The following is a 15,285-nucleotide window of genomic DNA, read 5'->3' on the forward strand; positions in this document are numbered from 1 at the left end:
CATTATGTAGTTTTTATTTTAGACGAACATTATTGTAAAAAAAAAAGTTCACCTGGAATAAAATCCATTTTTTCTTAAAAAAAACACAGCATCATTATCAGTACACAGTTAATGAGTTGGCTTAAACAAGATTAACAACATGACAGGTCCACTTTATCTGCAGGAGCTTTTTCACATTAAGCCATTGGAGCAAAAGTAAAATATGCTGAAACTTACAGTAGGATGATTCTATGGAAAAAATGGATATTTCCCATTAGGGGCATGATTTTAGTCAAATAGTTTACAGCATTTTGCTTTACAGGGACAGTGTCAGCTGCAAATAAACAAAACCCATCTGTAAGGCCATAGGAATGAATTATAATTAAATTCACATTTTTAAAAAAGGTAAGAAATAAAACACGAAGTTCTATTAGTTCTTGGCAATAAGAAATGCAATTGCGTGTGGCACAAGCATTTCAAAAAATGAAGTAAAATTTGAAAATATCCCTAAAAAAATTGTTTGCTAATTTACATTTCTGTAAATTTCATTTAGATTTTTTTTCATAGTGAACATGACACCCATTAATTTTATTAGTCTGAAAAAAGACCAATTCTACTGTAAAATTGTGCTAGCATTTGAAATTTTATTAGTATATCCTGTCCATCTAGGTCCCTCTAGGACAAGGAATTTCATTTTTAGACATTCTCTCCCACCCCCTTCTTCGGATATAACAAGAAGGAAAACGGAATGTCCTTTCTGTTAAAAGAAAAATTATAAAAAATCTGACAGCAGAAATGAGTGCTTAAAATCAGAGAAAAGTAAACCAACATAATGAAATGCTACTTTAAAATTTTAAGCTTAGAAGCTCATCTTTAAAGATTAAGAACTAAATTTATAAAGAAATCTAAGTCATGAACTAGGAAAGGAAGTCTGCTTACACGTATCACTTACTGTTCACAGGAAAAACTATAAGCCTTAATACAGATTCTCAGCATTCAGAACCTGTAAAATGGAGTTATAATCTCTTATTTAGAAATTTCTGCAAACATTTATCTATATTGCACAGCTAAATTTATTAATGGAGACAGGAAGATAATACTTTTTTTGCGCTACTGGATATGACATGTATGTTCTATCCTAAACTACCTGCTACCTTTTCCAATGATGCCTTTAGTTCAAAACAAAACATATAGTCTAAATTGTGTTGGATACTTAAAGACTGGCTCACTGTTTCTCTACTAGGTATTAGAATACTAGTTAGCTAAATGAGGTATAATTAAAAAATAGTCCTTCAAAGTAAAGAGTATAGTCTTCTGAAAATTTATAACAAAGACTGCACAAAATGTTCATGTAAATAGTAAGAAACCCTGCAGCACCTCCTAACTGATGCACAGGTGGATTATTTTCTCATACTCTGTCTGAAGTAAAATATAGCTAAAATAAGTTCCCAGTGAAACGCTTTACAATCAACTGATTTACATGCTACTTAGTTACAGCACATTTTCATTGTCTGATACCCTCAGACTCTATTTGAAAAGGTCTAGTCCAATCATTGTCAAAAATTAGCACACTGATAATAAAATGCAGCCACTGAACCACTAATACTGCTGCAATAAACCTTCATGTACCTTTATCCATAAAACCACAAAAATGTTCACACAAAACTAGATTTCAGCAGGGAACAGACAACTTTCTGTCACTAAATTCATCTACAAATAGAAAAAATAATGCACTATATGTACATTATTAAGCAAAGTGTAATATTTATTGGGCATTTTACCATGCAGAAAGTGAATCTCCTATGGTCTTAGCTCAAATTATATACAATCTAGCAAAGCTAAATGTAAGAAAATAGCAAGGACAATTTATTTCTATATAACAGTATATACCCCCAGTTTGCTGCTACTTCAAAGAACACTTTTAGACTCATCTAACTTTTATAGGCTCTTTCAAAGGGAAGTTCATGGAGACTAGTTATTAACCCATATGAGACAATAGAAGAGAGAAGGAAAAAAAACAAAAGCAAAGCATTCTGTTTAAAAAAAAAAAAAAGAAAAAATGGCTAACCACAGAATATGTCAGTTTTGGTTTGTAGACAACCCCTGAGATATAAACCAAAGTGTTAAGACACCAAAGAGTTGGAGGTAAATTACTAAGAGAGTTACATTCATACATGGTGTCATAGCACTTGCCTTTTAGAAATTACCTTGTTACCATCCAGAAAGCTTAACTGCTGGGATCTTTTTCTGAAAATCAGTGAATACAAGATGTTTCTAAGAAATTATCTTTTTTGTTCCAGAAATCTAATTTTAAGATGACAGACTTACAGTCAACTTTTAATCAAGGAACTACTGATTTTACTGGGACACCAACTGGTGCCTTTAAGCCTATAAGTAAGTACAAAAGAAAAAAAGAAAGAAAGAAAAAATCAAGGAGACTGAAATTTGTGAACAATAAATTTAGTGAACCCATCAAAAATAGCTCTGGTATATATTTCCTGCCACTAAATTGTGCATAAGTTTTCAAACAAGTAGTAAAGGTTGACTGGTCCAAGTATTCTAATGGTATATCTTAATTTGAAGCAGAATTCTCTGAGGTAACAAGCAATCCATTTCCACTTTCATCTCCCAGACTTAACTATAAAGCATGATGGTAATCTTTGTGAAACAAAACAGGTATAACAGGAAGAATAATTATTATTTCCTAATCACCTCTTTATCACTCCCTTCTGTGTTATGACACTGAAGGCTAGAATAACAACAATGAATTTGGCACATTAAGTTAACACTAAATACCTTTTTTCTCATGTGACGGTTTCATCTACAAAAGGCATACCAGTACCAGTGTTTGGTGAGAAAGGCAGCTAAGTTTTTTGGTTGGCTTTGGTCCAAATGGCTGGACCAAGTTCTATAATAATGCACCTGAACAGATGGAACTGGGTTCTACACATTCAACAACAGCTGTTGTAAAACTGAAACCATGCTCATATTTGCTCTAATGAAAAGGCAAGACTTTTCCTAGAGGCTGCACTAGGTCTAATTAATCTTATTTTTTTTAAAAAAAAGCCCAAAATTTTTTAAAGAAATCATTATTTTCACCATTACCAAGAGCTATCTCTATGAAATTTATATCCACAAATTAATCTCTATCCCTATAGGTAAGCGTTCTGTGAACTAAGTCTAATCTAACTCTTGTTAATTCTTGCAGACAGGGATTATGATAAGAATTGGGCATTACTACTAAACCAACAGCTAAGGACTGAATCTAAGAAAAAATATATTATGTTTGCTGATGTGACAGAACAACAATTAGATTCTGAAATAAAACCCTAAATAGTGTGCCTCTCTATGTAAAATTTCAGTTTACGAAGCTTACACTTAGAAACAGACAACAATGTTCAAATATGTTATGTTTTAGGTGAGTGATTATAATAGGTCAAACATAGGAAAGAAGAGCAAATACAAAACTCAAGAAAAGCGACATTAAAGTGATTTCCAAATGCAGTGTCAATAGATTAGGCAGAGGTAATCAATAAATCACCTGAAAAAGTGATTTATTCAGCTACCCAGACTCTCTAGCCAAAAAGTCAGGAATGAAGCAAAACTCTAAACAATCTGAAGAAATAAAGAAACTGTCACCTTTGATGAGCAGATGGGCATTTTTATGAATTTTTAAGATTAATTTTATCAGAATTTAATGACTCTTTTATTTAAGAAAATCAGAGCCCTTAAATAAATGCTATCAATGCAATAACATTTGGCCATATGAACCTGACCAGATATGCTATAATTTTCGTATATTAACCTCTGCTTTAAATGTTCTCCTCTTTTTTTAAACATTCCCGAATGCAAATTTGTCTAGAACCTCATCAGACAGAAGTGTGCAGATATGAATCTCAGATTGTGCTGTAACAAGGAAAGGCTAACAACTGATGTGCAAAGTGAAAAAGAAAAAGATAGCAGCTTCTGCAACACGCAATAAAACAGAGGAAAAACAAGTTAAGTCCTGCATGTGTCTCCACTTCAATGCTTCCACATTTGAAAGAAGAAGCCTGTTATCTTGATGGGCCATGAGGCTGGAATCCACTGCACATTCTGTGTGCAGAATCTAGGTCTAGGTTCAGCAGTGCTCTCAGTAGCAGCCAGGCAGGATGATTCTGAGGCTGGGTGACCTGTGCTTTCAGAGAAGCAGGAAAGGGTCCTCTAGGTGTGCTGCAGTCTCTCAGAAAGAGTTCATCAAAGTAGCGAACAACGGAAGAAACTGGTCTTCTTTGATCGGTTTTCTGTTATTTTCACTGGTCCACCTGCCCCCGATGAATTGCTGTCATTCTAAAAAAAACAGAAGATGGAGTTAGCAAGGAAATAAGTTTCATGGTTTGAGCCCAATTATCTAAGAAATAAAAAAATATCTAACCATGCCATAAATGTGTCCTCTGTAGAGTGGTTAATTAGGAAGGGAACTAGTTAAGCTTTGATGTTGTCTGTTTCTTTGGAAACGGTGGGTTAATATAGGAAAAATATTTTAAGGCTAGCACCTAATATATTAACCACATATTAGCAAGTTCCTAAGTCCAGTTCAAAAAAATTATAACCAAAAGAGTGTAAAGTTTCAAGGGTAATAATGGATACAATGTTAAGATACTGGTACAGGCAACCCCTTTCTTGGAGGTAAGAAAGAAGAGTTGGTAACATAAGGTATACAATTATATGCAAGATTCAGGTTAAACCAAACTTTCCAGGATGTCGAAATGATTCATCACTGAGATTGTTTCAAATTTAAGCAAACTTCAGAGACTTTGAGATCATAATTATATACTGATATATATAGAGATAAAAAATTTAATTTTGCCATTATTACTTTAATTATTCTGATCAAAATTCAATTAAAGACCACTTAATGGGGATATATGTATATGTATAGCTGATTCACTTTGTTATAAAGCAGAAACTAACATACCATTATAAAGCAATTATACTCCAATAAAGATGTTAAAAAATAAATAAATAAAGACCACTTAAAGAGCCAGAGGAAAGAAGTGAAACAGCTGCAGCTCAAAAATAAGAAATTTGAAGAAACAGAAATAAGAATCAAAGTTTAAGCGGGTGAAAATGTAAGTCAGGGAAAAAATGGGTTAATGTGAATATATTATAATCAGGCCTATCCCTTTAATTAAATAAATAAAAACACAAATAAGAAAACAAATTTAAAAACAGCATAAGGAAAATAAAAATTATATGTCATACAAACCATTTTTCTGTTGAGTTTTGTCATTATATCCCGTGCAAGTGTAAAAAATGCCTAAAGGTAAACCAAAGATTTCATTATTATATGTTTATAATATCTTTTAAAATAGAAATGTAGCCTTTTTTTATTATTTCATTACAAAATATAAATATATTACTTTGAGGTTTTTAATTGAGAAAAGAACATAATTGCAATCACAGTAGACAAATGACTACTGTAACTTATTTTTCATTTATCATATCATAAAGGTTTTCCAGTATAATCAAACTGTCATTCATCAAATATTTTCTGCACATAACATCTGGCACAAGTTCCTAATATGACACTTGTTGAATTATGGGTATAATAAGATCACTTGGGAGGCAGAAGCTCTAAAGCTCCTGGGCATCCCCAGAGTGGGGCACAGTTCCTGGTCTAGGAGATGCTAAATATCTGTTTGATAACTGAAGGAATAATTATGAATTATCCTATAGCTCTAAAATTTGTTTTCACAAAAATCTCCACTTTTTATTTCCAACCTCCTCTCTTTCAAATTGCTTTCACTCTTATACCTGAGAATATATAACCTCCTGTGTCGCAACACTCCAAAATCCCAACAGTTCCTACAGCTCAGCTAAATTCCCCACCGTGGAAATCAGAGAAACAGAAGCAGGACAAATCTCAGTGGCATTTTATGCCTAGTGCCTCTTGACCCAAACCCAAGCCAAATGTTTTTAAAACCTATCATCCCTGGGACTTCCCTGGTGGTCCAGTGGTTAAGAATCCACCTTCCAATGCAGAGGACAGGGGTTCGATCCCTGGTCCGGGAACTAAGATCCCATATGCCGCAGGGCAACTAAGCCCATGCGCCACAACTAGAGAGCCCGCGTGCCACAACTACAGAGCGCATGAGCCGCAACTATTGAGCCCGTGCATTCTGGAGCCTGCGTGCCATAAGTAGACAGAAGCCCAACTGCCACAATGAAGAGCCTGCCCGCTGCAACGAAAGATCCCCTGTGCTGCAACTTAGACCCGACACAGCCAAAAATAAATAATTAAATTAATTAATAATAATTGAAAAAAAAACTATCATTCCTACTTTGTTGTCTCCATGCTAAACCCACTGGTATGTCAGTCTGTTCCCAATCACTCCTAATGCCCCCCAAAAATGTTCAGCAAAAGTATTATTATTAAACCAGTCAAAAAGAAGCAATATGATAACTACTATTATCACTCACTGTGTCTCATTGTCACACTGGTCACCTGTGAGTCAAAGTTTCTAAGTAAGCCCATCTCAGTTTTTGAGGCTAAGTTAAAGCCCTGGGAAAACTGCTAACTTCTGCAGAATACCTGGCCAGAATAAGCAGCTCAGGCAATCCCCAGGTCTATATTTCCATAGCTCAATGCTCTCTTCTCTTTTTTTTGGCCACACCGAGCAGCTTGCGGGATTTTAGTTCCCTGACCAGGGAATTCCCAGCTCAACACTCTCTCTAAGTCACAGGCATGATCAAGGCCCAGGACTAACAGAGACCGAAGCCTGCTCCATTAAGTCAGGGTACAGAGCTCATTCTGTGGCAGCAATCCTACGTGGGCCATCTCAGTGAGCAAGCTTTTCTCCTGTCTCCACCATTAAACCTGACTGAAGAGGTTCCCCTCTTTCTAATGAAAGGAAACCCTTTTGTAGCAAGCAGAAGGAAGTATTTTTCTGCGTATCTATGCTTGAGTAAATAAATCAGTAGAGGCTTCCTGTTTCCTAACACCCATTAGCCAACCTGAAAAAATGACTGTTAGTTATTTAAAAGAAAGAAAAAGTTCTGATCAGTGTCCACTAGTCGAGTCACTTAAGTCTCAATTTTTAGCCATATGTCATGGTGAAGAGTGAATAGCTTGAGGAATTAAATGTTTATGAAACCATCAGTTTTATTGTTAAATAAATTATGTGTATTAACACATAGTACATGTATTATTTTTATGATCAGTTTTTTAAATGTTTTTAAAAAAGAAAATATTATCAACAACTCTGTGCTTGGTAAAGAAAATCTATTCTTAGAAGACCTTAGATAATTTGGTCTTAACAGTTAACTTACTGAAAACTTATTAAAACTACTCTCTGATAAGTTATGGGAACATATGTATATGTATAACTGATTCACTTTGTTGTAAAGGAGAAACTAACACACTATTGTAAAACAGTTATACTCAAATAAAGATGTTAAAAAAAATTAAATTAAATTAAATTAAAAAAAAAAAAAAAAAAACCAAACTACTCTCTGATAAACACACTTTCTTATTTCTACTTAATGCCATAGTGTTAAAATGTATCGTGCTTAATCGACTTCAAACATGGACACTATGGGAATCTGTTCAATAAGCTAACAGTTTAATTCTCTCTTGAGAGAGTGCAGACATGAAAGTAATTAAGACTCAGTGCTACACGCTACTGTAGGATGACATGGACAATGATAAATGAGCAGAGGACACTGTGCTTGGTCAGCCAGAGCAGGATTTCCAGCTTCCCAAACAAAGGGCAAAACTGAACTTAACCTGAACTTCCATCTTCTGTTCAGTGACCCTTTTTCGGTTTTTTTTTGGCTGTGTTGGGTCTTCGTTGCTGCACGCGGGCTTTCTCTAGTTGCAGCAAGTGGGGGTTACTCTTTGCAGGCTTCTCATTGCAGTGGCTTCTCCTGTTGAGAAGCATGGGCTCTAGGCACGCGGGCTTCAGTAACTGTGGCCCGCGGGCTCAGTAGTTACTCCACAGCACGTGGGATCTTCCTAGACCAGGGCTCGAACCCGTGTTCCCTGCACTGGCAGGCAGATTCTTAACCACTGCGCCACCAGGGAAGCCCTGTTCAGTGACTCTTAATTGAGCAATCTAATATATCCCATGTGGAGGACGGGTGTTAGAAATCCAACAACCAGGATCCACATAAAGTCAGAAGCATAAATATTTACAGAATGGAAGTGGTGTTCCCACAAGGCGTTCACTAAGTCAGAAAATATCAAGGGTTGGAGAGCTGCTTGAACACAGGCACCTAAGACACTAATGCTACTATGTAACAAGTCACCAAACAATTCCTTCTCACCTCTTCTACATTCGTACTGGATTTTGCACTTGTCTCCAAGAATTTAATCCCATAGTCAATTGCTAACTGAAAGACAAAGAGAAACATTTAAATTCAGTGCAAGTTTCTTGAACATATAGAGCATTTATATTTTTTAGGTTTTTCAGAGTCCTAAAGGGAGAGTACCTAGTTCAGAATTCCTGTGGTTCTCAAATTTCTTTGCTTTCTTCTACTGTATCATGTTTGAAATTTAGATATCTAACTTCATCACCACAAGTAAGTAAAATGGCACCACTTCCACTCAAAAAACAACTTAAGTACTTCCCTTTTTTTCTATTATATCTGTAGTTCTCTAATAAAATCATTAGCAAACCTATGAGACATTCACCCCTATCATTAATTTGGGATACATCTGCCCCTTTTATCTGCTCCCAAAGTACAAACCTCCAACAGTTACTACTGTAACTTTTCATTATTTTTTAATAAATTGGTGCATAAAAGAACAAAAGCTTAAAATACTAAGTACTCACTGCTTGGGTTTCTATTGATTGTGGCAAATTGTGAACTCTTTTACATTTCCACCTATTTCCAAAGAGTTCCCAGTTCATTTGCAACACCAAGATTAAGTGAATGTTTTTAGGGGAAAAAAGTTTGCAGTCAGATTGAAAAACAAAATGCATTTTGCATGTATCACTAAAAAAATTCTAAAGCAAAATTCCAAGACTTAAAAAATTGAAGTCTCTAAGTCAATTTGGAAAATGTCATAGAAATGAATACGTACATGTAATAAACTCTTTGTTTTGCAGGACATAAAATAGAGAAATGCCTATAAATGATATCCGTAGCTTAATGAAGAGTTTAAAACTCCATAATGACCTAAATCTAATGTGTAGTAAAATATTCTTAGAAAAAAAAATGAATTGAAAAATGATTACTGTTGAAACTTCACCTATCCTACTACTTTCTTTTCAAAGAGAATGAACTGGTTTAACTTCAAAACTGGGCATTACACACAGATATGGTAGAAATAGCCTGAACTCTAAGCTGCAGGAATCTGAAAAAGGACCAATTTGTATCTCCCAGAAAACAGCAAATTCTTTAGGAATGAGTCATGACTACACAGTATATGGAGTTGGAGCTCGAATACTAATTCATACCATTCAAGTATGGATTACAACCCTTTTGTTGTTTTTCAACAGATTAAAATATAGACTTTTTAAAACTTAAATCAATAATTAAATAATAGTAAGAAAATGAATGCTTAACATGAGTAGATTCCAATCTTTATGCATTCAGTTCAAATTTACCTTCTCCCCTCTTTCTTTTGACACTTGTCTTTTGTCATTCATATCACATTTGTTGCCCAGGATCATTCTTTCAACATCTGAAGAGGCATGCTGCAGGGAGAAAACAGTATGTTAGACAAACAACCTGAGAAAAAAAGTTACTCAATAGGCAAATCTTAACCTGTCAGAAACAGATCCAGAAATTTAATTATAAGACAAATAATCTTTCACTCAGCACAAGGCCCGATTCACAGAAAAATTTTAAAGATGAGAGGAGGGGAAAGCTACAGCATAAGAGTACATGCAAACTTTTTTCCCAAAGGCTTGAGGTCATTCTCATGTATTTTTTGGTACATGAACGAACAAAAATAAAACGTAAAGTTATCTAACAAAAAAACTTACAAATGTTAGTTTGGGTCAAAGAACGGAGAAAACCTCAGTACTAAGAGAGCCAATGCGGAAGGTATTCTGGATTCTGAACTAAAACAATAAATTCATGTAGGTTAATATAAATGTGTACGAAATTATTTCAGAGTCAGATTTCTTTCTGAAATGTCACAGACATTTAAAAAAAATCTTCATACCAATCAAACTGGAACTAAACCAAATTTTAAATATCTAAGATGAAGAAAATGTTAGAAGGGCAAAATGATAAACTGCCAGAATAAAGATATATTTTTGCCCATCAAACAGCACAGTGGAACAGACAGAACCTGAGAAGCAGAGGTTTTAATCCTCGCTCTCCTTTTTAAAGGCTCTATGAGCACATGCAAGTCACCTCTTTCTGGCCTCAGTCTTCTCATGTGTAAAATGGGGGCTTGGATTAAATTATTTTCAAGATCAGGGCCAAGTTTAAAATTCTGTGAAACTGCTCCTCTGTCTGCACCCACCCCCAGTCCAGCAGAGAAGTCAGACTGGCAGTACCAGAGATGTCACCCTCCCTGGCACTCCTCAGAGCAGAGGGCCTGACCTACCCACGCCCGCGCCCTACTTCCTAGCAGCTCAGCTGAGTGATAGGGAGACAGAGGAGCCCTTTATAAGCACCCAGCAGGACTCTTCTCTAGTATCCATTCTCTTTCCATACATACCTCTTCAATGTTTCTTATCCAATTTTTAATATTGTCAAAGGACTTTTCATTTGTGATGTCATAGACCAGCATAATTCCCTATAAGAGGAAAAAAGACCATTATTTAGTACTTGATATATTTAAAGTTAAAGAATATAATGTCAATGTACTCTTCTCCTCCAGAAAACTTGTGTTTGTCCTTTTTCTGTCTTTATAAAAGGAATTTATAATAAAAATTTTAAGTACAGAAAAACAGAAATAAATAAAATCTTCCAGTCTCACCACGTAAATAAATACTCTGTTAACATTTTTTTCACTTTTAACCTTTAATGAATTAGTGATTATGGTAAAGGTGATACACCCTTTCTACCTGACCTCATATAATAAAACTGGCACCAACTGAAGCTAAAAGGATGTTTAAGTTAAAATAGAGATAACATTGAGAGTAAGAGGTAATCACTTCTGTTGTGCACTTGTTTATTCTAAGTAGAAATTATCTTGTTTCTGACTCTTATACTAAGATTGTAACCATATGGCTTTAGATTTATTTCTTTTTATATGAACTGATTGAAATGTTACTAAACTAAAAAAAGTTACTATTTTTCTAAGTAAATCACAGACACTTAAAATATAATGCATTCGTTACACAGTTTAATGAAAAGCATCCTCATCATATTTTAGAAGGCCCCAAGTCTGGTATTTTTAAACGGCTTATCTTCTAAATGTTTCAACTGACACTTGTATGCTACCTATTCCAAAATCTGTATCACAAGACAACACTTGTGTATTAAGTGCTAGATCCACCCCCTGTCCATCCATTTCAACAACTATTTAGTGAGCACCTACTATGTGCCTGATAGTATACCAAATGCTACTAGTAGTGAATAAGATAGGCAAGGCCCCTTCTTCTCATGGATGGCTAGCAAATAAAACAATGAACCAATAATCATATAATTAATTATAATTTAGACAATCGCTATGAAGAAGCAGGAGGAGTTCCGAGTAAAAATGCTAACCTAATCTGATTGAGGGGCTGGGGTGGCTCAGGGAAGGCTTCCCTGAAAAAATGACATTAAAGCCAAGGCCTGAGAACTGAGTAGGCTTGAACTGGGCAAAGGGGTAGAGGCTGGAGTGAAGAGGGGAAGCCCTCAGTGCCTGGGACATAGCAGAAATGTGATAAATATCTTGCTCACCAGGAAGGCCCAGAACCTACTAGGTTGGGTAAAAGACTGTCAGCTTGGGGCTTCCCTGGTGGCGCAGTGGTTGAGAGTCTGCCTGCTAATGCAGGGGATATGGGTTTGTGCCCCGGTCTGGGAAGATCCCACATGCCACGGAGCGGCTGGGCCCGTGAGCCATGGCCGCTGGGCCTGAGCGTCCGGAGCCTGTGCTCCGCGGTGGGAGAGGCCACAGCAGTGAGAGGCCCGCGTACCGCAAAAAAAAAAAAAAAAAAAAAAAAAAAGACTGTCAGCTTGGCAAGAGTGCCCAGATCCAATGGGAGAAGGGCACAAGATGAGGCCGAAGACATAGACAGGGGTCGGGTGTGCCTTGGAGAACACTGACAGGGCATCGGCTCCCAGATGGCCCCTGTGGTCACCGAAAACTCAACTACATGAAATAGGAAGTTGTCTTTGTCCCCTTCAAATCTTCTCTTCCTCCTTGTATTCTCGTTTTGAAGAAGGGCAATACATCCCTGCCAGCCAGCCCAAGCAGACCCCTGGGAGTAATCTGCTCCACCACTAGTCAGTCACTAAGTCCTGTAGACTCAACAACCTCCACATTTCCACAGTCTGATACCCCACATGCAAGGCCTTACTCACATTCTCATCAATTAGCCTTTACCTGGATGACTTTCGTCTCCCTGCTTTCGTTCTTAACCTCCTCTAATCCACTTTCCATAAGGGCACCAGAGTTATCACTTCATTGCTTAAAATCCTTTGGCATCTTGCCATTGTACTCATAATTAAAATTCCTTAAATAGCAGACAAAATCTTTCAGGGTCTGGCTTCCAACTTTGTAAATAAATACAAAATATAAATGTAAATAAATATAAATCATATAAAATACACATAGATAAAAGAATCCAGGAAACATAACAAAATGTTAACAGAAGCTATCTCTTATGGTGGTGGGATTTTTAGATGATTTCTTAGGATTTTCAAAGCTTTCTATACTACATGTAACCTTCTGACAACCAGAAAAATATACATTATTATTTAAATTTAAATGACAAACAACATTCTTATCTATCCTCCCTCCTCCTAGCCTCAAATGCAAATGTTTAACTTTGGCTACACTGTAAAGTAGATTTTACAATTACCAAGGTAATTTAAAAAAAAAAAATCAAAGTGGAGAACTGTACACTTAAATGTTAAATTTTATGTTACATATATTTTCCCATAATTTTTAAAAGCCTCAAAATGCAATCTGAATAATTCCTGATTCAAACAGCTTAGCTACCTACAATAGTAAAATTAAGCAAAAAAATTGCCAGAGCTTTACTTCCCTTTGGGCTATGTGGACAACTGCTGTTGTCTGTCAAGTAGCACTCTAGGTGGTTAGCACAGGAAGTATGAACGCAGTGTAGTGGTTAAGGGCACAGATTTTGGAGTCAGAGGCATCAAGTCTGGGATCCACCACATGCTACCTGGGAGATCCTGGAGAAGTTATTTTATCCCTCTCAGTCTGCGTTTGGGAAATGAGGACAGCACATCTTCCACACTGGATTTTTGAGGATCTACTGAGATATTATTTGTAAAGTACTTTACCTAGAATCCAGGACACAGCTTGGACTCAATAATTGGCAACAATTATTAATTTATAGCTTTGGTTTCAGTAGCAGAAACCCTTTGACTATTTCCTATGTTTGTAAGCTAATTGATACTATGAATCAGCTGGAAATATAAGTTCCGGTATACCAGGTAAAAACTTTATATATCTAGTATACATACCTTTAACAACAACGGCCTCCTACGAGTTCACAAGACAGTACTGAGAAATGGCGATAATGCAATGATAGGGTCCCTTTTCCCCCCAGAGCCCGATTGTCCATCAGAGTTACTGCTATGCCTACAAATGTTGCTGAATAGTTTGAAATAGACCAAAGGACTCTGCCACTGTGTCAGACTCAGTACTGTGCTTACCAAAACGCTGCATACCTGAGCCAACCCAACTAAACCTGCCAGAACCACCACCTGTTGAAATGAGAACACAACGGCCCACTGGAACAGATGACACGCAGGATCCAAGACTCAAGCAGAGCAGGATTTCCTGAACATGTATCTAAGATTGTTTCTAGGTGTGAAATTGTTCACTGATTCACTCCTTCAGCAAGTATTTACTGAGCATCTACTATGTGTAAGGCACTGGCATTCATAGTAAAACAACAGACAAAAATCCCTACCTTCAAAACGAAAAGGACAAGATATCTTAGAACAGCAACAATTTCTAATTATTTGCAGTAATGTGAAAAAAGGCTAGGCAGTAGATAAATGAAATCTAAATTAAAGAGCACATTTCAATTATCTCTTTCCTTATACCATGAACTAGAGCTACACAGCCAAGGAAGACACTTGCTCCACATTCTAAGTGCTCTTGCCCACTCTGTATTGAAAACAAGCTTGCAAGTGGTATCAGTACATCATTCCTAGAAAATAAAAAAACTGGGCAATATAAAGGCCTGTGTTTATAAGATGCCTCTAATTAAAACTACCTATAAACTATTCTAAATCATCCCTATTAAGATGTTCTGGGCTTCCCTGGTGGCGCAGTGGTTGAGAATCGGCCTGCCGATGCAGGGGACACGGGTTCGTGCCCCGGTCCGGGAAGATCCCACATGCCGTGGAGCGGCTGGGCCCGTGAGCCACGGCCGCTGAGCCTGCGCGTCCGGAGCCTGTGCTCCGCAACGGGAGAGGCCACAACAGTGAGAGGCCCACATACCACAAAAAAAAAAAAAAAAAAAGATGTTCTTATTTACTCCCAAAATCCTTTCTGGAGGAAATAAACAACAAACAAACTTCTCCACACCAAGGTAAGTCCCTTCCCTTTGATTCCAATCTAAGCAAAGTAGAGAGTAGCTGACAACTGCCCTTCTTAAAAGGATGACGTTTTACAATCTTCAAAGTATTATAGGGTGGAGAACACATACATATAAAATGGTTAATGGTATAGAGTCCCACAGCGGTAGAGCTTCAAAAAGGAATTCCCAAAAGGAATCCCCAACTTCTGTGTGGGGATGTCACTGGCACCCAAATACTGGAGGGTGAGTGGTAGTGGAGAAGGAAGGGAGAGCAGCATTGATAATGGAGGGATCTGTGGATTCAGATCGCACCTTCCTGCAGCAAAGGGACAGCTAAGACCCCTACAGCTCCGTCACGTCCACACCACTCTCAGAAGCACAACAGTCTTTTATGCAATGAGCTGGGTAAGTTGGCAGCTGGCACCCCGGAGTCTACCAGGCTGGGCTACGTGATCTCAACTGTTCAACCTTCCAAGACTCTCTGAGCATATTGGGTTTCATCATCATTTAAAGCTCCAAGTTATACCTGGCTTAGGCCTAAAAGCCAGATAAAGCCCTGTTCTGGGTCAGACGTTTTAGGCTTGGTTCAGTAGAGCTCAGCTTCTAAGCTGCCTTATTCACCACTGTACTCACAGCACCACACAGAATCTAC

The 15,285-nt window shown here is 37.0% G+C and overlaps 1 protein-coding gene across 1 annotated transcript in view; it reads right to left on the bottom strand.

The window, feature by feature from the left end:
• Positions 1 to 15,285, bottom strand: part of RAB8B (RAB8B, member RAS oncogene family) — a 67,420-nt gene continuing 52,135 nt past the window's right edge. Inside the window, exons 4-8 of the mRNA XM_059057820.2 lie at positions 10,640 to 10,717; positions 9,573 to 9,662; positions 8,287 to 8,352; positions 5,228 to 5,278; positions 1 to 4,308 (exon numbers count right to left, since the gene is read on the bottom strand). Coding sequence (XP_058913803.1) covers positions 4,216 to 4,308; positions 5,228 to 5,278; positions 8,287 to 8,352; positions 9,573 to 9,662; positions 10,640 to 10,717 — 378 coding nt within the window. The 3' untranslated portion in view covers positions 1 to 4,215. The remainder of the gene's footprint in view (positions 4,309 to 5,227; positions 5,279 to 8,286; positions 8,353 to 9,572; positions 9,663 to 10,639; positions 10,718 to 15,285) is intronic.

Source organism: Kogia breviceps, chromosome 3 (genome assembly GCF_026419965.1).
Source record: "Kogia breviceps isolate mKogBre1 chromosome 3, mKogBre1 haplotype 1, whole genome shotgun sequence".
Taxonomy (NCBI): Eukaryota; Metazoa; Chordata; class Mammalia; order Artiodactyla; family Physeteridae; genus Kogia; species Kogia breviceps.